Here is a 25,346-nt window from a genome sequence, read left to right as displayed (position 1 = left end):
ACCGACTTTGTAGAGTTGAATATCTAATTAATTACGCAATAATGTATAACAAATCACTCTTAACATCTGAGTTTCAATATAATATAACATGGCGCTGTGTTGAGATATTTGATTAAGCATTTTGCTATACATTAGGGGCCATCAATAATTTTCGCCATTTTCACTTACGTACAAAGCGTACGTAAGGTGGAAGTGAGTAAAAATTCTAAGCATGGCGATTTGTTTGAGTAATATAAAATATATAAGTGAAAAATTATATTTTTCAGTTTTTTTTAAATGGTATTTTCCAATATTTTATTCATAACTTCAATAACCAATTGACCTAAAAAATTAAAATTCGTTTCATTGATTTTCTCTTTAATTTTAAGCCAAATTTCCACAGTGTTCCTATTATACCTGTTACTTAATGTATTTGATACCAAAATAATAAAAGGATTTATAGGATGATCAATGGCTGCAAAGGCCGTTTGTCCTGAAAGTGAGTGATAGATTATCACTGTTGCGACAAAAGACATGGGTCCGTGTGCACAAAAAAGTTAGACGGGATCTAAAGTTAGACCTGGTCTAAATAGAATTTAGTCCCAGGTCAAAGGATATATCCCTTTTAGTCTAGTCACCAGGTGGCTTTGCCTGAATGCTTCATTTTTCTATCTTTTCTTTCTTCGCAATCCTTAAGGGCTGGGGTATGTACGTTTGGACAGTATTTATTTTGGGACATTAGAGCACATTAGACATATCGAATTGCATTCTGAATACGAAGAATGTCATTCTGATATCAAATAATTTTGATTTTTGAAATTCGCAATTTAATACACATTTTATGGCAAATCATTAAAAATTGATATTTTTGATATTTAACAGTACTTGAAGTAAACTTTATAAATCTGATGATTTATACTTAAAGTGTATGTAGGTGGGATGAAAAGCCGACGATCAATTGAAAATTTTGACCTTTCGTATTGAAGATATGGATTTTTTTTCCCAAAACACCAAAAAAATTAGGTCTTTTGGGAAAAAAATCCCTATCTTCAATATCAAAGGTCAAAATTTTCAATTGACCGTCGGCTTTTCCTCCCTGCTACATACACTTTAAAATATATCATTAGATTTATATAATTTACTTCGAGGACTGTTATATATCAAAATTTGAAAAATATCAAATTTTTATAATTTGTCATAAAATTTGTATTATATTGTGATTTTTAAAAATGAAAATTATTTGATATCAGAAAGACATGCTTCGTATTCAGAATGCAATTCGATAGGTCTGAGGTGCTCTCATGTCCCACAAAAAATACTGTCGAAACGCAATAAACGCTCATTTTGGATCCCTAGTACACAAATTTCGTTGTTCCCAAAACAAAATATTGTCCCATGGGTGGGGGAAGGGTCATTGAACTTTACATGAGGACAAAATGTCAAACTTCATCAAATTGTGTCTCTTTCTCTCTTCTCTCTCTTTCTCCCTCTTTCTTTCTTTCTTTCTTTCTTTCTTTCTCTCTTTCTTTATTTCTCTCTTTCTTTCCTTCTTTCTTTCTTTTTTCTTTCTTTCTTTCTTTCTTTCTTTCTTAAAACTCGAGGGAGAGGGGGTAAAAGCTTTGTACGTAAAGTGAAAATGGCGAAAATTATGGACGGCCCCTTACATCACTCGTTTATAGTTAATCGCACATTATTCATTAACCTTATGCAGGTGTTTAGATTATTATTGACTTTATTTTTTTCAATTTTGTGAATTTTACAGCTCCCAATTAAAAAACCAATTATGATCATTTCGAAATAAAGCAGACTCCAACAAGCACTGGAAACTTAGTGAATAAACAACATTGAAACGATGAATAGTCTACTCATTTCTTGCTCCATTTTGTCGGTTGTCTTGGTACATGACTGCTACAGTGAATATACTATTGAAGGTAAGATATGATTGTAATTACTTATCACTTATATTATACTCAATTTTAAATATTAAATTTGAAAAGGTGGACATACATATAATTAGCAGACAGAATGGAAGACCAACGATATTAAAAAATATGAGCTTTTCCTATATAATCACATTGATTTACCGATTTATCCACTTAGCAGAACTCTCGTCTGTATTCACTATAATAAATCGCTTTGATCATTTCCCCGTCTCTCTGACAATATACGTGAAGTGAAATGATGTTAAAAAATATTATATTCCATCAGGTAATCAATTCACCGGGAATTTTCAGACAATGGTAAATGAATGGGAAGAACTGGCACGCAAACAAGACGCCAAGGATATGGCAGCCAAATACTCTGAACAGTGCATTTTTCTTTCGCAGGAAAAAGGACTACTGAGCGGTAGAGATGGTAAGACATGTGGCTCATAGTGCAGTTATGTCCACGGCAAATTCACCGTGACCTTTCCAGCCATAAACCCGCTTAGTGAAGATTAAACCGAGATATGCAGTACTAAACCATTATAGTAATCGATTGTCCAATGCAAATTTATTACCACGTGATAATATTAATCCAATGAGCGATCGAATTGTCCGCTACGGTCGACTAATCCAATCGATAATGACGCTATTGACATGTACGGGCGGAGCTCCACTGCCCGAGTTTTGGGGTATTTTTCAATGGTTTGCTGTCATTTATTCATCAAGGCGGTCCCCCGTTATTATAAGGACTATGCTAATGATTTAAAGATTGGCATGTAGAAAATAAACCATACTTGATTGACTGAAAGTACTAAATTTGTACCTATTACGGTTTCGTGACACCCCTCTTCCAAATGCGACCAAGCCAGGGCGGTCCGGTGAAGCAAAATGTGCATTGGAATAATACGGGAGTTTGGATATAGATGGTAGATTTCTTTCTCATACAAATATATGGTCCCCCGTTATTAAAGCTTGTACCGGGTTGGAAATTCAGATATTTTGAAAAGAATAAGTAATTGAAACATAGAGCAAGTGCTAAAGTCATAGCTTTTATACTTTTTGATATATGACACTAACTAGTTCATTCCCTATATCTACAACACAGCGCTACCAGTAGGGGTCAATTGCCTATTGTGAGTGCCCCTGTATTGTGTGCATACATGTAGGCAACAATAACTGCATGATTTGTAAAGGTTTTTCATATAAAGCCTATATTTTATCAATATTCTCGGTACATTGACAAATGCTCCACAGTTTTATGTAACAATGTTGCTTGATATTACACGAGTTTTGCTGCAGTAATGGGCTATTCCATTTAAAATCCATGCTGCCCCTGTGGAAGATTTATCTAAAGTCTTCCACAGAGGGACTATGAGTTTTGAATTTTGAATAAAATAGACAATTGGGTAACTTCCATTTGAAATACTCACTCCAGATTTGGACGATATAGGTAAAGCCATAATACAGGGGGAGTATGAGTTTCAAAATGATCAACCAATTACAGTGACCAATTACATTTGAAAAACATACTCCCTCTGTGGAAGATATTTCCCAAACCTTCCACGGATATGAGGTAGTGTGGATTTCAACAGGAATAGCCCAATGTACGGATGCATAGCTTTACAAAGATATTTTGCAGAAGCTCATATCCCAAAAACCCAAAACCAATCGGTTGATTGGGATAATTTGCAACCAAAGTTTGTCCACAAAAACATGTAGTCCTAGTTTTCTGAAGGTATAAAAATCTCAAATATTTTGAAGCAAGTTTGGGGATGAGGCTGTAAATCACAAAATGTTCCTTTAAAAAAGGTCACACTAGTTATTTGCAACACTGATGTTATCAAGTATAATATCATATATTGCAAGCCTGACAAGTTAGTGCAGCAATAAGGGAAATTTCACTTTAAAAGCATTTTCCATCCTGATATGGCAGTGACGTCAGTGCGCATTTCATTCTGCGCAGCTACAAAGCGCTGGGGTACACCCCCCCACACACACACACACCCGTGTAGATGCGCGCGTGAAACAGCTGCTTCAACGCTTAGAAGTCACTGCCACGTCAGAGTGGAAAATGTTTTAGTTTACCCGGCTAGTTCCACATGCCGTCTATTTTTATAGACATCAGTTCACAACTTTCAAATCTACACCAAGATAACTTTCAAGTTCATTTACAACTACACAGCACAATCTATAAAAAGAACACAACTTTATCCACAAACAGGTCAGTTTAACACCGTTTGGTATGGGAGGGGTACGACCCCTATGACATAAGTGCGCGCACCCCAAAAGGAGCTTGGGTCATGTTCGGTTGAAAATCATTGAAGCGTTGAAGTAGCCTTCTCCAATGCGCTCACAACAATATGCTGGTCTGTTACGAACATGTCACAGCGATCCGAAATGGAATGTGTCTATCAAGGGACGAATAGCGATGGATCTACGGACCAGACCCTCGGATCAGGAATGCCTTGTAATACTTTATAGTCTATTGAAAATTATGCAAATAAGCTACCTAGTCTATTACCTATAATATTCCCCGTTTTCCTGTTAATAGCTGTGGAGCAAGCATATTCAGAATGGTTTGCTGCAGGACAGGCAGACGTTGACGTAACAATACTTGACGGAGGTACAATGGGAACCGACTACGAATGGCTTCTGGAGGAATTTAAGTTCTACAATAATAATCAGGAGATCATTTACTCTACTAGGTATGATTAACTTCTGAGGAACACTCCAAATCTAGTATATGAGGTCGTACAAAAAATTCTACTGCAACCCTCACCGTATTTCTGTTTTTGCAATAATCCATGAATGCTTCCAGATTATCGGTGTTATAAATGTTATCTTATCTTATTGTTGTTGTTGTTGTTGTTTTTTTGTTTTGTTTTTCAAAAGAGACCAAAGCGCATTAAGATATTAAAAATATTAATCATTAATGTGTTACAATCGAACCACCCAACCAATTTTTGATAAAATTGTTTATATAATTAGTACAATTACTGATGGAAATTTGTTTTTAATGTTTAGAGGGTTACTGATACTAGATTTGTAACGGTCTTGGAGGTTTTAAATATTTCTATATTTTATTTTAGACGAAATAAAAATGCACCCGAAATTCGGGGTATCGGAAACGTAAATTACACTCATTTGCGATGAATCTAAAATGGGTTGAAATCAATCTTAATCTTTTTAAATTCCTAATATGCCTAAGTAAAGCGCTGACGTTGAATATCACCTTTATTATATTTATTTTCCTTACAGAGCTCTCGTAGTTTTCAAAAGGGTTAATGGAGGAATGCAAACCTACTTGAAAGCCGAAATGAGATATTAATCTGACAACAACACGTAGGTTTCACGGTCATAATGGTTTAAGGCGACGCGATCTTTTGTTGGTCGTCGAAGCAACCTAAAAATCGATTTTCATTGTCTACATCAATATACTCTATTATTGAAAAAGAACACTTTAATGTTTTGCAAATGTTCATTTTACAAATCATATACTTTGAAAACGTGCTTGATTTATTGTTGTTAATGAGTTATGCACGTTTTACAAACGTGTTGTTGTTTCAGCCCTCTTTACAACATAACTCAAGAACCACAGGACCTACAAAAGTATATCTGTGACATTTGAATTCTTCTACACGCTCGCTATGAAATAATCAATACAAGTTTTGCCAAAGCTCACTACCATCCGCTAGATGATTTGAACTACCAAATCGCAACAGTTTATATAGTTGCTAACCTTAAACAGCACAATTACTCCAACAGAAATCAATGCATACGGATTGTATTTGTTCTGCAGGTGATCAGATAATATTTGTTTTTTATTGAAAAGTTTTAATTTTGATTTTTCTTTTTATGAGACAATAAGGCAGCTGCTTTATGGTCAGTCATAAAAGAGTATGTGGAATTATTATATAACTCTTGGTTCCTGTTCTCAAAAAGTACTGAATTCTCATAAATTATTGCTCGATCATTGCCTGTTAATTTTCTTTGGACTTTTATGATTTTGGGTGAAAAATGTACCATATAATGTCAAATAGAATTCGTGTACTCATTTAGTATTTGAGTCAATGTAAGTTAATAAATAATAACAAAAAAGATGTCCATAGTTTAATTATTTATTGCACGAGATCAACAGGCTCCAGCGAGTGCAAAACACTGCCGCTAGACTTGTTGCCAGGATATCACGTCATGGACACATCACTCCTGTTCTCAAAACACTCCATTGGAAAGAACAATATCCAAACTGCTTCTCCTCACCTATAAGGCTGTTCACGGCATGTCGCCTGTTTACATCGCTGAAAACATCTTGCTTTACAAGCCTAGTTACAATACCCGGTCGTCATCCAAACTGCTTCTAGATTATACTCGCAAGTCATCCACCAAATACTATGGTGATAGAGCCTTTGCTACTGCTGCTCCCACCCTTTGGAACAATCTGCCTTTCACTGTTCGCTCTTCACCAACTGTGACAGTCTTCAAGACGCGGCTAAAAACTCATTTATTTTCTGTGAAATACCTGCAAGAATTTTTTTATGTGTTTTTTGGGTGCAATTGTGTCGATGCTGGCCATCTTGACTCTGACTTTTTATCTGTTTTTAGCTTTGTTTTTTATTATGTTCTTACTTGCATGATTTGTGTATATATTGGTCTTGCGTATTTTATCACTTTTGTCTAGGATAAATTTCTGTAGTGTAAGATTTTAAAAATGCTCTCTGTGTATTTTATATATCTATTTTGCTGTTGTAGAGTAAGAGTTTACTGTAAAGCGCACTGAGACCTTGTTACTTGCGCTCTATAAATGCCTTTTTATTATTATTATTATTATTATTTTAAATCTCATAGGTATACAAAAAACCACCAAAACATAACACCAACCAGAACGAATCTTTTAAATCTCCAAGACTATTAAGATTTAAGAACATGTAAAATTGATTGTCACCATTCTCTGTGACCATTCTTAAGAGCATATGGCACATTTGATCCATTAACGTCTACGCTACTCATTCGTTGTGTGCTGTACTCGTGACATTTGAGCGTTTTCTTGCACTTGTGATGGATTTGTTGACGAATTACCCATCGTCGAAACTCCAACTTGATGATGTCGATTACTTATCAAAGATTGAATTGTATATAGATATGGGTTCAGAGATGAGTTGATAGGTAGTATAAAAACTACAGACCATGTATACATTTCAAGTGGAATCACAGCTGCTCCGGTCTGAGAGAGAAGTCCCATTATGATCACTGGCATCCAGCAGCAAAAGTCTGTACCTACTATCACAGCCATTCGAATCGCCATCTTGATTTCTTCCTGGCGTTTCCTTTTGCGTTTAAATTTCTTACCAGTAATTTTTAAGCTAATAAAAACAGTAACGTAGCATAGTAATATGCAAATGAAACACACGAGGTTCAGGCCAAGAAATATAGCTATTGAAAAGAACCAGGCAGGTTTTGAGTCAGCCGCTACTGGTAAAGCAAAGGAAAGACTATCAGAGACAGCATGCGCAGTGTCATCAACGACAGTGTAACTGGCAGGTCTTGTGATCAATGGTAAGCCAACGCAAACGTCTGATAGATCATAGAAGTCTGAATCAGGACCTGCCATTAAGGAAGGCACTAAGCTGATAACGAATGCCATCAGCCATAATACAACACTAACCATTTTTGTCGATCGTAGGGTTAGTCGAGCTGTACTCATTGGTGTTACCACGCTTTGTAATCTATCCACGCTAATTAGGGTCAAGAAAAACACAGATGATTCGCTTGAAAGTAAACACATGAATCCTGCAAATCTGCACATTCTGCTCGCTCGCCAAGAATCAGAATAGATGAAGTATACATCTCCAAAGTACAAATCAGCACTGGCAATTATAATCATATAAACCCCCATCAAGAAGTCCGACGCCGCTAAACTGGCGATTAGGTATCCTTGTACCGCTTGAGTGTTGCTTCTTGTTTTCTGGTGAAATCTCCAAATAATTGAAAACAAGTTTCCGATAAGAGCACTCAAGCCTAACACCCACATTGATGCTCTTAGTATAACGTTTTGCATAAGACTTCCGCACATGAAAAGTGGCGGTTGTGGCTCCAATGTGATACAATCTTCTACGTAAGGAAAACGGCAACACATGCGGTGATCATCTACGTATCTAAAACAAGATAAGATACAAACATTATAATTAAAGACAGAGATAAAAGAATTTATCGCGTCTGATGTCACTGTCAATTACGATCCTTGATTGGTTCACACAGGTTAATAGCGCGTAAAAGGAAGACCGATCTATCTGGTGCTGATCGGAGAAAAGGAATAGCAGCAAATGGCGAAAATTACGTACTTTTACAAGGCAAAAAAGCAGCTTTTCTAGCCATTGTTGACATGGTGCCTTCGCCAAAGAAAGTTTCCTACTATCAAGACCTAACTTTTGAGATGGTTTGCGTGTTTGATGGTGCAAAATTAACAATAAGGCGCCCGGTTGTACCGCCACGTTCAGCAAGTCATCATCACGACACTTGTAAACAAACCGTGCTCGAATTTGATTGAAAGATGACGTCAGACGCGATAAATTCTTTTTATCTCTGTCTTTAATTATAGCTTTTTTGGGGGTGTTTATGCGTTGGTTTTTTAATGTAATTTATGTTGTTATTGTTGGTATCATTAAGTTGTCACTTACACAGTCTCTAAATTTTCCAATCCGTCGAAAGCACCATGCTCCACATAGATGGTTTGAAGATCATCCTTATTTCGAATTAAGACCCTGCGGAAACAGCAGTGCATAACAAATAAATGAATAGCGAGTGGATTTTAAATGCATTACATGTAATATAAGTTGTATTTTTCTTACGTTGATCTACGAGTATGTTACTTAAAACATGTAAAACTTCTTGCCGCAGAGGCGTTATTACTCCCTACTGCCTTGCAGATATCGCGAAAGATATCACTATACAAATGCCTATAGTATTATGCTTGGAGGCAAGAAAATTAGCACTTACATGTATTTTACCATTGATAGACCTTCAAAGGCATCCGTTTGAATAATTTCTGTTGGATTGTCAAAGATGAACCTGAATATTTAACATTATAAAAGAACAAAGATTAAAGTTTTAAATATTTATAAACCGTTGATTCATGTCATTAATGATATTAAGTACCGTAGTATTTAGTAGTAACTGAACACTCGGATTCATCAACTCTCACCTCATGATATGATCCAATGGACATTATCAAGTTTTAAGTTATGCATGTGTTGGGGCACCTGTTGATAACGAGATCTTGATAAAGACATGTACGCAATATTTAAACAATATTTTCATCTACTGACATTGCGTTTAACATCGGGTGTTTTGATAAACAGTAATGTCTAAAATGACTTAATATCAACTGACTAAAAGTAAAGATACAAAAATTGGCTTAATACTTTTATGAATAATTAAGGCAATCTATATCTCAAATCTAACATTTTGCACTTGTGTGAATATATACGATCACGTCACATGTATGAGCTTTAAGAAAGAGCTATAAATCTACTTACAATTCATGTAGGACAACCAACTCTTCGAATATACGACTTCTTAAAATCCGGAGCTTGTTGCGTGATATATCACTGTGTGTTTGTAATTGTGGAACAAATATGAATACATTGATAACAAATTATAGAAATACGGCATCGTTTACACTTCAGTGACGAAATGTTATTATTTATGTTATCTTAAAAATAATGTCTACTTACAACCAAGTTAGGTTTCCGAGTCCATCAAATGCGCGTGGCAGAATTTCTTCTATTGAGTTGTTGCTTAAAGATCTAAAACAAGAATAACATTATTTAAATAATTATAGACTTTAATGTATTCAACATGCAGACAGCAAAGTTATCAGTTGTGTTCACCTTCAATTCGAAACAAAGACAAATATTTCAAAATTAAACCAGCAGCCAATAATTGTTCCCTTTAGTTCTGATTTAAGACCTCATTGGTTGAAATCGGTTTGAGAATTAAAGAAACGGTGACACCCTTACCCAGGAAAGAACGGAATCAAAAGTTGCATTTTAACGTTCTAATCAATGGAAAGCGGTGCTACAATCCACGAAAAAAGGTTGGCACACTTTACCTGTCTTTTGGTATATCTCTTCCCCCGCTCCCCCAATTCAATATTGAGGTCCGTGAGACCCTCCAACATTGAAAGATGGGGAGTGGGGAAGGGTGCGATATAGAGGGGAGTCTGTACTTCACATATATTTCACTCACCTCCCCAATTTTAATAGGGCACGCATTTTCATTGTTTAGTGCAAGTGTGCCAACTCTTTTTTCCTGGATTGTAGTTCTCTTGTTCGTGAACGCTTTACGTACAAATCAATAGGGTATCCAATGGCGCAATCTGCAACTTTGAATTTGCATCTTCTTTGGGATATCAGATCAACGGGAATAATTATGAATTATCTTTGTTTTGGATATACGACTAGTACAGAGATGCAAATCAATACAATCAATATAGAAGATGACCTTGAAACTCATTGCACCTGTTTGGTACATTTCTAACAATTACGTAATATGGATAAGCATCTGTGTAGAATAATTGACATGATTATTTTCTTTAAACACAGTCGGTGCAACTCAAATTGCTTTATTGTCTTTCAAATTTGTTGGCCTGTGTATTTATTAGTGGTTTTAACAAAATGGAACAATTCAGCGACTGATACTCACAAGCTTTTGAGAAACGCGAATCCTTTCAGCAGTCCTGGCCTCAGTGTACTTATATTACCTCCAGAAAGAGTCCTGTCAAAGCAATGATTGGATTAAGTTGAAACAAAGTAACATTAGCTTATTTGAATGCGAGTACAATTCTTACTTATCATCCTAAGACCTAAAATACTATGTTTTCCATAACAACAGATAACAACGATGTTTTGGAATAAGTTTTTCAAATCTGTAAAAAAAACAAAAAAACACCTTGTTTTACGGGTGGACTGACCTTCAAATTTAGAGTCGCTTTCTTTTTTTTTCTTTTTTTTTTAGTAAAAGACTAAACTACAAAATATATGTTTTTGCAATTTTTCCCCTCACTTCGCTCGTGTTTTTTTAGTCGAAACAGATGATTTTAAGTATACAGCGATTTCCATCAAACTCAATCCACTTGGTCAAAACAGGCTAAAATTTGCATAACCTATAACAAATTTTAAAGAAATCCTAACACGGAAAATATGGGTCTGTCGGACCCGTAAAACAAGAACAATCGTTACACATTTGAAACTTTTAGAAAGTTGTAGCCCTTTCAGAATTGATTTGCCCTAAATAGGCAATTTGGTTTACGGAGACAGTTGATTGAACCTACAGTGCATTCGTAGTCTTTGCCACCAATTGCAGGGTTTGGGTATTCCAGCCGTGTACGCAGCTAACGCGAAGTATTGAATTCTCATAGACACAATGGCATTCCTCTGGACACCGCTTCTCATCTGTTAAAGGAACAGTTGAGGTTAAAAAAAACATAAATGGTCTATATCGCACAGTGTCATCGCCCCGATATCTTCATGGCAGAAATCGCCATGGTAGGTTGAATCCACAGCCACGCATGGCCATTTTGTTCCGACCTGTTTAATAGTTTTGAGGTGCATAATGGACCGAGGGACATCCGACTAAGACTATTGACAATAGCCTGGTGACTGACCTCTGTACGGTCAGTGAACATGGTATACGCCATGAGTTCATCTGCTTTTAGACTGCCTCCACGAGTGGCCTACGCTGCGCTATAGTTCGGCACATATCAGTTTTTTAACTCAATACGCACGGTTCTTTCTCAATACGCAAGCTATAAACGACTATCATATCCTTTCAACACATATATTCAAGTGCAAACATAAAAATATGGCTTCTTTAGAATAAAAAAATTACGGGAGATATTCATCATTTTCTACCCCGGTATCCAAAGATCTATCGTCTGAATATCAAATCGTGCATAGCACATTCACGTGTATCGATCCCGGGTATTCATTTTAGTGTCTCTGCTGTACAATGTAATTATTAACCAGGCGATGTCGGTGTGTATCGTATCTGCGCTGGTTATTTTACAGCTAATTTCAGTTTGAATTGGAATCATAAGATTGGACCTTATAATTCATAATCAGACAGCAGGATCATAAACCAGCATAACTTTACCTTATACTTAACTTAATCATTAGCAGTTGGGGTTAGGTTAAGCGCTAGTCAATTCTTTACGATAATGGGCTAATCCATTTAAAATCCACACTGCCCTTATGGAAGATTTAGCTAAAATCTTCCACAGAGGGGGTATGAGTTTTGAATACAATAGACAATTGGGTAACTTCCACTTGAAATACTAACTCCAGAAAATATAGGTAAGGATGTCATGCAGGGGGCGTATGGGTTTCAAAATGATTAACCCTGACCAATTACATGGTCTATGGAGGATATTTCGAAAATCTTCCACAGGGTAATGTGGATATTAAATGGAATAGACCAATTCGAGTAATCTTATAATGCTGAAAACCGTTAAGTAATTATCATTCTTAAATGTTGGTTTCTCTGTACGTCGTACAACATAATCCGTTCAGTAATGGAATAAAACTTTCCAAAAGCTTCCTAGTCAATTGCTCTCCGCTTAATGAGTGAGTAGTAAGAAACTACAACTTAGTTACCGCAGTGTGTCTCGTCATCTGCTTCTGGGCAATCTCTAGCGCCATCACAGATCAGGTCTACAGGCACACACATCTGGAAAACATCTCCACTTGCTCTGTCACATAAGTAAGATCCCGGACACATTATATTATCTGCAACAAATTGATTGGCGTCAGGAAAAAAGATATTTATTTTCCGAATTGTTTTGAAGAATGTTTATACAATTTTTTGTATGTCTAAAATAATATTACTATATTGGTTAATATCATTATGTTGGTTTTAAAGAGATTGTTGAATTATTATGATCATGTATTATATCATCTTTTAACATCCTTTAAAAACCACACAAAAAAAAGTAATCCATTGTTTCACTCGTACCACAAGTCTGTTCATCCCTTAGGTTTCCACAGTCATTAAAACCATCACATTTGGCATCAATGCTTGTGCAAATTGAGCCGCCACAAGTAAACTCATTTGCTTCACAGTAACCATCTGATAAAAGAAAACACGGAAAAGCTCATGACTATTCGCCGTAGAAGTGATGATGTATTAGGATTAACTACCATAGCAATAGATGAATACAATTTTTGAATATATCGCCCTGCACTACAAGCAGGTTGCACTCACCACCTGTGTATGTTTGCAATCATAGATTGAAAACAATACCACTCTTTTCAAAGATACTAATCTTATAGGTGGACTTGGACCCATCCAGCTGGATCAACTCATGGACAGTTAGATCATGAGATCACATTCTAATAAACAGCAAGTGGGTAAATTCTCTCTGCATTTGTTGAGCATACAATTCAGTAGAAGTGGACTCCGATCATCGTATTGTGAGCGTCCATCTAGGTGCCAGTCTGCGAACAAGCAAAGGAAAACCTTCCAAGAGACCAAAATTCAATTGGAAGAAGTTGCAAGATCCTGATACAAAGGAGGAATTTCAGCTGGAGCTATCGAACAGATTCCAGGTCTTGAGCATGGAAAATGCCACACCCATCTCTGATAGGTATGAGACCTTTGAGCCAGCAGTTCGTGAAGTTGTTGAGGAAGTTATTGGAAAGCAAAATTCATGCGGACTGCCAAGTTGGGTATCAGATGCAACCATCAGACTTAAACTTGAAAGGGATGAGGCCAAAAAGCGGTACTCCATTTCAAAGTCTCGTCAATCTAGAGAAAGATGGAGGAACTTGAACACCAGCCTTAACAACTCTTATAAATATGATGGGCAGCCCAGTCAGCCCCATCATAGCAAATTTCTTTTAATTATGGAATTTCTAGAACAGCAAGCAATCGCGACTGCCCCGATTGATTGTAAGCCACGGTATTGGCGCTATGTGGATGATGTACTAGAAATAATCAAAGCAGGCCAAGTTCAAAACTTAACTGATCACCTCAACACAGTCGACAAAACAGACAGTATACAATTCACCTATGAAGAAGAGAAAGAAGGAAAAATTCCATTTCTCGACACGCTAATTGTCCGGAAACCTGATGGTTCAGTAAAGCTCCTGGTTAAACCAACCCACACTGACCAATATCTCAGTTTTAAGTCAGAACACCCTCTCCATCAGAAAATGGGTGTAGTCCGAACCTTGTTTGATCGCATGTACAGCGTGGTCACGGACGAAGCGGATAGAGCAAATGAAGAGAAACATGTGCGAGGAGCCCTAAAAAACTGTGGCTATCCAAAATGGGCAGTAGACCAAGTGAAATCAAAAATGCAACTTAAAACAAAACCAGCTGTGAAACCTACCGCAAAGAAAGACCAAAAGAATGAGGACATAAGCAAGGGTATGGTAGTGCTCCCTTATGTCAATGGAATTTCCGAGCGAGTTCAAAGAATTTTCAAAAAGCATAAAGTCGACACCGCTATGAAACCTCATCAAACCCTCAAAAAAAACCTGGTCCACCCCAAAGACAAAAGAGACAAGCTAAAAACAGGCAATTGTATTTATGAGATTGGCTGCCAAAATTGCGATCTCACTTATGTTGGCGAAACCTCACGTTTGTTTGGGATAAGACTTGCGGAGCACAAAGCAGAAGTAAAGAAAGCCAACGAGAAAAAGTTTACTCGGTCAGAACGTAGGGCATCCGAGCAAGAACAAACAAAGTCAGCCATATCGGATCATGTCGCAAGGGCAAATTATGTAGTCAATTGGGATGACTCCAAGATACTGGACAAGGAGCATGTCAGAAAGTCAAGAGAAGTACGAGAAGCGATGGAGATCAGGAAGAAGGGGACCAAGACCATGAATAGAGAGGAAGGCACTTATTTCCTAAGTCACGTATTTGACCCACTTTTGAAGACTGGAAGTAAAACTACTCAAAACCGGAAGCCAGTTTCCCGGGAAAGTGGATCAGATGCTCATATCTGATGAAGTCCTCCGACGAGATGGACGAAATATTAGTAAGTAAAAACTTACTGGTTTTGCCAAACAAAAATTACTACTTAAATATGATGAGCTTGCTACCCTCAAGCAGATGGAAGACCTGAAGCTGGCAGATGAAATGGGGAATTACACCACCACTTGGAAAATCATACACTCGCTTTCTGGGAAGAACTCAAGGAAAAGGGTAAAAGTTAAAATGAGAGATGGATCAGCCCCAACCACTGACCATGAACTGCTTGAGGAATGGAAGGAATATTTCAGCTCACTCCTTAACAGCGACAGTGGCACAGCATCTTCAGAACTTCCTGCACCAGCTGTTAACGATCTTCCTATTATCACTGAGCACCTCCTGGGAGATGCTGAAGGGATGCTGCAGCCAAACAAAATTGTTTCGCTTGCCCAAGATCGCAATAGTTGGAGAAAGCTTGTAGTCGCCTGCTCCGCAGCCGACATGTTGGATGATGATGATGAGGTGCGAGTGATCAGCATGATATGAGTATTCTATAGAATTACGATCAATGTATTTATCCCTGTTCTTTGACATCCATGGTTCAATGCATAGGTATTGCGTGAACGTTGTAGTGCAGGGCGATATATTCAAAAATTGTATTCATCTATTGCTATGGTAGTAAATCACATTACACAATCACTAGCCTTCTACGGCGAATACTAACTTATAAGTTGTTTTCGATACCTAAGTTTATTATATAACGATTCGCCGCACAACTGAGGCCTTTCGAGCTTTACCTATAGCCGTTTATTTAGTTTTATTACAACATGGCTATATTTCACGTATCCATTCATTCGTACCTTTGTGTTCAACTTGCGTCAACTCAAGATGGAACCCTTTGTCTCCACCTGTTCTGTCAGTTACAAATTCCATATTCACCTGACCATACACAGAAGCAATTTTGGTTACTTTTACACCTCCCGTCAGCCGTGCAATATTGGTTACTTCGTGGCGTTCGTTGTCAATAACATCATCCACGATAAGAAAATCATATCCACGTTCAAGTTGAAATTCAATTATTTTAACTAATACGCGGAAACCTTCTCCCGTAGTTTCAACTGCCCAAGAGCAATGTAGATCACTCGGATATGTTTGAGGAAAGTTAGCTGATGGTAAGTTGTGCGTTAAACTTTCTTGCAAGAAAATCTTGTTGGCCCCACAATATCCTAAAAGAAAATTGAATAATGGTTTAAGGGGTCGGTGAAATGATCAAAATCAAGGGTCTTTCGGAGCTCTATTTTAGTCAAATAGAGGGGGTCTTTCGCTTTCGGAGCTGCGAAATCCAAAACAGCCATCGAAGTAAACTTTATAAATCTACTGATATGTACTGATAGTGTATGTATCTGAGATGAAATGCCAACCATCAATTGAAAATTCTGACCTTGTCAAAAATATAAATTGTTAATAATTTGCCATAAAATATGTATTATATCGCCAATTGAAAAAAAAAAAATGAAAAAAGACATTCCTGGTAACCCAAAAGTAACTTGATGTGTCTGTGGTGCTCTCACGTCCCACAAAAATAATGTGCAAACGAGCCCTTAAAATTTACAAATACAAAAAAATCGTTAAAATCATATTTTAAAACTTAGTTTAAACAAAACGGTCCATGGTTACACATCGCTGTTGTTTTTTCAAACTGATGAGCCTAAATTAACTAGAAACCACCCCTACGCATTATATTGACGGTAGAGGGTACGGTTTATAGAAATATGGTATTCATCAGAATAAGGAAATCACGATGACATGACAAACAACAACATTATTACCGCAATCTTTTTCATCAGATTTGTCCTTTAGGCATTGATGAATACCATCACATTTCTTGGAACCATCGTAGCAAATGGAGTATTCTGAACTATCACATTGAGTTTCAGAGCTATCACAATCTTCTGTTAATGTGAATAATGAGTCATGATTATTATCATCATCATTATCATCATTATCATCATCATCATCATCATCATTATCATCATCATCTACAATGTCATCAATCATCCTCATCATCTACATTGGCATCGATCAACATCATCATCATCTACATTGGCATCAATCTTCATTTTCATCTACATCATCATCATTTTACATCATCATCGTCTACATTAGCATCGATCATCATCATCATCTACTTTGTCATCAATTGTCATCATCATAAATACATTATGGCATCAATCATGCCATCATCTGCATTGACATCGATCATCATTATCATCTACATCAGCATCATCATCTACATCATCAGCAACACCAACAACGACAGTAGCTGCAGCAGCAGCATGCATCGACAGTGTCGTCATCACAATTGATTCATTATAATCAAAATGTTGGAAACAGCACACAGGCAAACAAGCAAACATACGCGAGCAATAACATAATTAGCTCACAAACGCACCCTAACAAAAACAAAACAAAATACTTTATTCATGAAATTGTATTTGTTGAATGAATCTCGCAGACTTTCCTGTCACTGAATGGTCTCGTAAAATAATGTAAAATAAAGTTGATGTAACTTATGGAATAAATTGTGTCCGCAAGGACGGTATAAAAATAGGCTTTCCTGTCACTGGACAATACTCAAATAAAATAAATCGGAATAGTGTAATAAATGTATTGGCAAGGACGGCATCATGGTAGGTTTTCCTGTCAACTCAATTGATGCCCTCATAAAATAGATTAGCAGTAACTGTACAATAAATATATCGGCAAGGACTACATCAAGGTACGTGTTGCTGTCATTGGGTGCACTCATAAAAGATAACGGCGTCTCATACTGCAGTTACTGTCCATTTTCCTATACATAATACACAATACTCTCACCATTGACGCGTGACCTCTACAAATAGTGCATGTTATAGGTATATGGGCATTGCCTAGTTAACGTCACTGTGTGAAAAATAACCGGCCAATATTTAAAGTACTCTCCGAAATTCTAGAAAATATAGTTTTGTAACATGTCCTAAATTTTTAGCTAATTTAGGTGTTTGGAAATATTCGCACTTTGGTCTTTTAGGAAGGATATCTAAACGACAGATAACACCAAAAAATATGAAGAAATTATTTCCAAACCGTGTTCAGTCTGCAACCATTATATTTCTCATTTCAAGAATGCTGGTTAACAATATGCAGACTATTGTCTCATTTCGTAAACAAAGGCCCACACAGTATTGTTACCTTGCGTTTGCTTTATAATCGTTCACCCAACTGAAACTATAATACCAGCTCATTGCTCATTGCACAGATAAAACAGAAACATGTGTAGTGTGGGTTTAACCAGAGAAGATCTGATTAAACGAAGTTGAGCTGTTTTCAATGAGTGTTATCTTGGTTTAATAGCTTTTAATGGGGTTTAAGTCCTGCAAAGGTCGTGGTGAATTCTACTGTAGACATGACTGCATCATGTTAAGTAACTAGTGCAGCATATTCTATTGTCAAGGACAGCGTCAATGTAGGCTGTCAATGGATGTTCTCACGTGAATAATTCAGTAAATAACTGCTTTAAAACATCAGGCAAACCCCAACATTCCCACACCACTGTCAAATTACTTATATTGTAGCAATATTTACTCTACCTTTTGTGGAGCTCCAAATTATCGCATGAAAACCGACGTATGTCTTTCCACGATCAGACGTAAACTTCAACCACATAGGTTGGTTTTTTGTGATGATAGAATTTGGTAAGACAAGTATTGACTGTAGATTAGCATACGAAGGGAGATTGCTTATGAGTTCGGATCCTGTCAGAGCAATCACTGATGAGTCCAGACTAACGTTGACTCCGTACCCAATGGTAAGATCATCAAAACCCCATTCTGTGTGAAATTCAACAAAGCTTACTCCAATAGAGCGATGTTGTGTATCAGCAATGACGTACCAAATGCATTCTAGATTTACGGGGTAATTGGTTGGATACAATGGTGATGTCAGATTGACGGTGGTAGTGTCCGGAACTGTTATAAGTCCAGATTGGCAGTAATCTGAATATCAATAGATAAGAACAATAGAAAATCAAATCAATGTAATGGTTCGTGTACATGCAATGACCGTATTCAATTATGTTCAATCGTGGGGAATGGGACTTGGTACGGTAAACGTTGCACTGCGTCAACTCCAGGTAAATAATTATTTTAGTACAGGTGTGAAACTATCCAATAAAAAATGCCAGTTAACAGAATAAGCTGAACTTACAGGCCCTACTCCGTCGCCGAGCGACGAGCGATTAGTATTTGACCAATAAGGTAGCTCTGCCTTATTATTAATCATGCTGACTGTATCTGGATTAGAATAACTCATAATATGAGACTTGAACATGTGTTTATAAAAGGTGCTTTGTCTGAATTACAGTTTTGAACAGGAGAATAGCCAAAGGTACGTCGGCAAATACAAAAATGTCAACTTACTTTATATCACCAGTCAACTTAGGTGATACAAAAATGCACACAGATGTACTGTGAGGGAATATGCAGGTTTTTGGTGCTGACCTTCAAAATTGTCTATTTTAACTTGAAGGTTTTCGCTTGAAAGAAATTCATACCGGTTGCATTTTAAAATATTTGAGGGAACAACTTTTTCAAGGATATTTGTTGAACTTCTTCTATCAAGCCGTACGCGTCGTTACATCCACTTTCTCCAAAAACAGCATCCCACCATAAAAATACCGTTTGTATGTCTGCGTTTTGATATATTTCTGACGTCCCTTGGCTGACATCGCCGATTAAAAATTAGAGTTAATCCGATGAATGAATCGATATTTGGTGAAGGTTGCAGATTCAAAAATATGAATAGGCATCATTCATGTTATTTGAACAACATGCCAGCGTTTACTATGTTCAATCGTGGTGAGTGCCGCGGACAATGAAGGTTGCAGATTCAAAAATAAGAATAGGCAGCATTCATGTTATTTGAACAACATGCCAGCGTTATATTACATGACAACATAGCATGAAATGGTCTAGGACCCATGTCTGACGTCCCTGGGCTGACGTCACCGATTAAAAATTAGTGTCAATATGATCAATGAATCGTTATTTGGTGAAGGTTGTAGATTCAACAACCGAAAAATATGTATAAGCAACATTCATGTTACAGGGTGTCCCTGAAAGAACTGTATCGTCGGAAACGTAATTGTTTTGGTATTTTAACTTAAAATAATTAAATACTTGATGTGGTTGAAGAATAAATCAGCTATCACATACTTTTTAAATTTTGACAATTGACCATACCGTTCTTCAGATATAAGAATTTTACGAAACTCCCTCATTTTCAAGCCTTTCTACGGATTCAAATATCAGGCGATAATCTATATAGTATAGTCAGAGTGCTAAGGCCATCTTGATTTAATTCCCGCTGGATTGAGTAAATTTCAGTTTTTTTACGCTGTTTTACTTTTTTCCCTCTCCGCCACACAAAAATCTCACGTCTGACATCGTCAGACGTCAACACAGCCTAAAGTGTAAATCTCAATAAAAATTTCTTTATCTTGACAACAGTGCAACCTCCCTGAGAGATGAAAAGGTGGTCTATTTTTGCCGCAGATACACAAAATCAAAGTTAAAAATATAAATAAAAAAATAATTAATAATTAAAACCGCATTCCGTATTAGGTTTTTATCTTGGGAAGGGCTTTAAGGCGATTAAGATGGCCTATTGAATGCGCATCATCAGCGCATGATGCGTATATTGTCATTGATAGATATTGACTCCGTGGAAAAAAGGCTTGAATATGAGGGAGTTTCGTAAAATTCTTTTATTTCAAAAACGGAGCGGTCAATTGTCAAAATTAAAAAAGTATGTGATAGCTGATATGTTTTTCAACATCATCAGTTATTTAGTTAGGATCTACGTTTGGTTTATGCGATAAAGTACCAAAAAAAATCAGCTCCTGACGGTACAGTTCTTTTAGGGACATCCTGTATATGAACAACATGGCAGCGTTTATTACATGGAAACATAGCATGAAATGGTCTGTTCCGTTTAATTTTTGAATACAATAGACAATTGGGTAACTTCCATTTGAAAACTCGCTCCAGTTGTGGAAGATATAGGTAAAGCCATAATACAAGGGGGGAGTATGGGTTTCAAAATAGTTGACCAATTACATTTGAAAAACATACTCCTTCTTTGGAAGATATTTCCAAAATCTTCCACAGGGATAGTGTGGATTCTAAATGGAAGAGCCGAATACACTGAAAGATTATGAAAGTAAAATTAGGTAAAGTGACTTCCAAACTACTAAAATTGTAATATAATTAAATACTAACGGTTTTACACTGTAATGTATATAATTTAGTAGAACTTAATTACTATAATAATTACCGCAATCAGTTTCATCAATCCCGTCTAAGCACTGTTTTACAGTATCACATATTTGGTTCATCTCCAAACATACAATTACCGAGGGACATTGGTAGTGCATAGGTTCACATGCATTCACTGAAGAAAAAAATAGCAGGGCCAATAAACAATTAGTATGTTAAGAATGCAAAGCTTTTTATAATTATATGACTCACAATCCCTTAAATTCGTTACTAATGTCTAATTTCACAAGTACAACAGATGTATACCGTTATTAAAGGTCAGCATTTTCCCAAACCAAACGAAATATTGAGAGGAGAACGGATTGAACCACAAATCAATTGACCTTTTCGGTAAATCCCATAAGCCTTTACGAGTACACCTGAGATGTCGTCATTTGACGTCACGCCGATCTGCGCCGATGCGCACATCGTTCATCGAATATCGTTACTGCCCATTGCAAGTCGGCGTGACGTCAAATGACGACATCTCAGGTGTACTCGCAAAGGCTCATGGGATTTACCGAAAAGGTCAATAGAATAAAACGAATGCACACAAAAACGTTGGATCATAAAATATAAACTGGCCTTCAATAAACATAGGAAATAAAGTATGTTACTTAACCGTCTGAGTCAACTGAGAAAACGCGTAGAGAAAATCCTTTGTCATTTGTTCCAAAGTCGGACTTAAATCTTAACCACATATCGGGCTCACGACTCACGACCTTTTTCGGTGCTGAAAAGCCACTTAATTTGATGAGCGTAGTATTTAATACCATGACTTTTCCTTCGCCAATCTCCAAAACATCATATGGTAGTTCTGTTTTGAAGGTGATAAATTCAATTGCGGGTCTTCCGGAGTCCAATGAAGTCACATACCATGTGCACATAAAATTATTTGGGTAATGGGCAGGGTACAGAGGAGATACGATAGTATGTGACGAGCCACTACTTATTGTAAGACTTTCTTGTCCACACAAATCTGTTGAAAAAATTAAAAAAGATAAACATTTAGTTTTAAAACCTTTCAGCAAGACAATCAAACAATTTTATTTTACGTGCCCAAAATGTTTATTATTGTCAAAAACAATAACAGTCTGCAGGTTGCTACGGCCTTAATCCCCTGTTTTAAGCACATTTTAATTGGATTATGTAACTGACCTGATCTTGTGACTGCACTGACACTGCACTGACCCAGTGCAGTAAACACATTTTGGGGACTAAATTAAGTTTTTAAAAAAACCAATCAAATTACGTCCTTCATATTTTGTTTATCAATAACGTGAACTTCAACCTCGACTTTCAATCATCGCAATTGGCCACATAAAAGCCGAGATACTTGCGAATACGTTTTGTACACAAACAACGCTCATAAATCACCGTTTCAGGGCACGGTGGCTCAGTGGTTACGGCCTTGGACTCATAATCTGAGAGCTTGCTCGACGTGCGTGGGTTCGATTCCCCGTCCCACCACCGTGTTGCGCCCTTGGGCAAGGCGCTTTGCCTCGCTTGCCTCACCCCACCCAGGTGCAATGGGAAGCTGTTAGGGGTAGTCACAGTCGTTGTACTGATGGACCCTGCGCCACTTGTAGGCTGCAAACGTGGTTCCGACATATTCTAATGACGGCGGAATAAATGTAAAGCGCTTAGAGGCTGTTTACGGCATAAAGCGCTATATAAATGTCTACATTTATTTATTTATTTATTCTTTCTATAATTGCACACCTCCAGATTTTAGATTTAGGTTAAGACATGTTTTATAGAAATTCACAAACAATTGCATAACGAGATGTTTTTGCGAACGAAACAGGTGCACTTTTTACTATCGCTATGGAAAATCTCGCTTTGTACAAAAACCTGTTCAAACCTGTACAAATCAATCAATAGAGGTAGACTGTTTTGTCTGCATGGGTTAAGTATAACTTTTACGTAATCTTAACTCCCTGAAATAAGAATGTACATCGGAACACTGCCTGAAACAGAAAATAATACATACTACATTCCCGTTCGTCTGACCCATCTTCACACGTATAGATACCATCACACAGTATATCACGTTTCCAACATCCATAACCTGACAAGCAGCTGAAATCTTCTGCAAGACAGGAGACTACGCGTAAAGGAAATAAAAGGAAATAGATGTAAAATTTAACTCTTTCTACGCGGGTGTCGACTGCAGAAGTTTCTTTTTTTTTTCAGAATTGTACATTTTCATGACAATATTTGGAATCAGCATGAAAAATGCATTAAAATGAGTACAAACAAGCCTAGTATTAGCTCTTAATATTTTGAGAAAATACCTCAAAACCTGGACTTTTTATGTTGAAGCATAGCATGCAGAGCCTTATAGAAGTCGTGTTTTCTTAATCACTGATCAGCTTATTCTAACTTGGTGAAATGTTTTTGAATGTTTCTTGGTAAATATATGCATATTTCTTTGTCTTACCATATTCAACTGCCCAATGAATGGAAAGATTAAAACCTCGATCTATTCCCCAGGTATACGATTCAAAACGTATCCATGCGTACGTGTTGTTTATTATTACAGATCGTGGATAAATCGCTCCTGATAGGCTGAAAAGTCTAATAATTTATATCATGCAAAAGTTAGTTTGTACTTTAACAATAAAATTAACGATTAATGAATTAATGATCAATTTGAATATTCCAGGCAAATGTTGCGCTTTTTTCTGTTTTCTTTTTCTTGATTCAGTTACCATGGTTACCGGTGCTCCTAATTTGTTTTAGTTGAACCATGCGGTCATGCGCATTTTATTGACGTGCATGATGCTCTGCTTAGAATGTGTCACGCTTTACTGCGTTTCCTATGCAATTATTGTCAGGTATATCACAGAACTTGATGTAACAGGATTAACTACCATAGCAATAGGTTAAAACAATTTTTGAATATATCGCACTGCACTAATACGTTCACGCGGTACCTCTTCATTGAACCATAGATGTCAAAGAACAATGATATTTCATTGCAAGACATTTTGGAATAAAATACAATGGCTTTTCATATTATTTATCAAATTTGAATACAAAATACACAGCGAATAAAAAGTCTTATTAAATTACAGTACTGCATACGTACTTTGTGTCTGATGAAATAATATGTCCATGACCAATGTAGAAAAAACTTCTTGGGTTCGTTGCAAAATCGGAGAATAAAATATTCACTGCGTCTCCGTCGTCCGTAGATGTAATTAGCCACTGACACGTGATAATGTTCGGATAATGATGAGGATAATTTGGTGATATAATTTGATGATTACTTTCTTGGTCTATAAATATATCTGTTTCCCCACAGAAATCTGCAAGTAAATTTTTCATTTGCACTACAATTACTACAATTAAATAAACCATAATGTACAATCTTTTCAATAATTTTTTTTCAAACCTGATTTTTTGGCAATATTAATATTTCCACATGTTCTAACTTACACCTAATTGGAATCAACCAAATTAGTTGTGTCGCTGTCGAAGTGACGTAATAATCGAATTAACTACCATAGCAATAAATTAATACAATTTTGGACTATATTGCCCTGCACTACAACTGATCACTCGCACCTGTAAGATAAGTATCTTTGAAAAGAGCGGTATTGTATTCAATATATGATTGCAAACATACACAGGTGATGAGTACAACCTGCTTGTAGTGCAGGGCGATATAGTCACAATTGTATTCATCTATTGCTATGGTAGTTTATTACTTCACTTCCACGGCGAATTGTATTATTATCAGTGATCATAATTCTTAAAGAGCTCATGCACTATTAAAAGATCAAGATGGTAAGTGGGCTTTTTTCTGTTCATCAATTTACCTCACCATCCCGGCTTAAAATCGATAAAAAATCTTCCTTACAGTAATTACTAATAATTAGGCTACCTTATATGATTCAATTACTTTTATGCAATAATAACACACAATCACTATTTGACAGAACGCGTACACAAGAAGTACAGAATCAATAAAAACAAATTCCTTCATAAAATAGCATTTATAAATAATAAGTAAACAACACAAAAATACGCAAAAGATTTTACCACAATCTTGTTCGTCAGATCGATCAAGGCATTCGACAGTTTGATCACAAACCTGCCCGTTGTCAAG

The 25,346-nt window shown here is 36.6% G+C and overlaps 2 protein-coding genes across 2 annotated transcripts; one reads left to right on the top strand and one right to left on the bottom strand.

The window, feature by feature from the left end:
- Positions 1-2,201: 2,201 nt before the first annotated feature.
- On the top strand, positions 2,202-5,282 carry LOC140154250 (uncharacterized). Its single transcript, XM_072176837.1, has 3 exons — positions 2,202-2,334; positions 4,456-4,609; positions 5,163-5,282. The coding sequence occupies exons 1-3, from the start codon at positions 2,217-2,219 to the stop codon at positions 5,230-5,232; spliced, it is 342 nt and encodes a 113-aa protein (XP_072032938.1). The 5' UTR covers positions 2,202-2,216; the 3' UTR covers positions 5,233-5,282.
- A 1,621-nt stretch (positions 5,283-6,903) lies between these two features.
- LOC140154498 (uncharacterized) lies at positions 6,904-23,246 on the bottom strand. The gene is made up of 15 exons (XM_072177066.1): positions 23,243-23,246; positions 21,852-22,208; positions 21,249-21,365; positions 18,506-18,910; positions 16,706-16,828; positions 15,737-16,102; positions 12,912-13,025; positions 12,554-12,685; positions 11,233-11,353; positions 10,605-10,676; positions 9,635-9,706; positions 9,437-9,508; positions 8,898-8,969; positions 8,579-8,662; positions 6,904-8,056 (listed from the first exon to the last, which is right to left on the bottom strand). Exons 1-15 carry the CDS (start codon positions 23,244-23,246, stop codon positions 6,904-6,906), a joined length of 3,264 nt encoding a protein of 1,087 aa, XP_072033167.1.
- Positions 23,247-25,346: the final 2,100 nt, after the last annotated feature.

Source organism: Amphiura filiformis, chromosome 6 (assembly GCF_039555335.1).
Source record: "Amphiura filiformis chromosome 6, Afil_fr2py, whole genome shotgun sequence".
NCBI classification, from domain to species: domain Eukaryota; kingdom Metazoa; phylum Echinodermata; class Ophiuroidea; order Amphilepidida; family Amphiuridae; genus Amphiura; species Amphiura filiformis.
The sequence above is the reverse complement of the archived record's forward strand: the minus strand, read 5'-3'. Positions and strand labels throughout refer to the sequence as shown.

What these genes read in the sequence shown, in the direction of transcription:
- LOC140154250 (XM_072176837.1), top strand. Translation starts at nt 2,217, where the DNA reads ATGGTAAATGAATGGGAAGAACTGGCACGCAAACAAGACGCCAAGGAT. An exon ending in ACTACTGAGCGGTAGAGATG is followed by an intron (nt 2,335 to 4,455) that starts GTAAGACATGTG and finishes TCCTGTTAATAG; the next exon opens with CTGTGGAGCAAGCATATTCA. An exon ending in GAGATCATTTACTCTACTAG is followed by an intron (nt 4,610 to 5,162) that starts GTATGATTAACT and finishes TTTTCCTTACAG; the next exon opens with AGCTCTCGTAGTTTTCAAAA.
- LOC140154498 (XM_072177066.1), bottom strand. An exon ending in GCAAAGACTACGAATGCACT is followed by an intron (nt 10,677 to 11,232) that starts GTAGGTTCAATC and finishes TTGCTTTGACAG; the next exon opens with GACTCTTTCTGGAGGTAATA. An exon ending in TTCGCGTTTCTCAAAAGCTT is followed by an intron (nt 9,707 to 10,604) that starts GTGAGTATCAGT and finishes TTCTTGTTTTAG; the next exon opens with ATCTTTAAGCAACAACTCAA.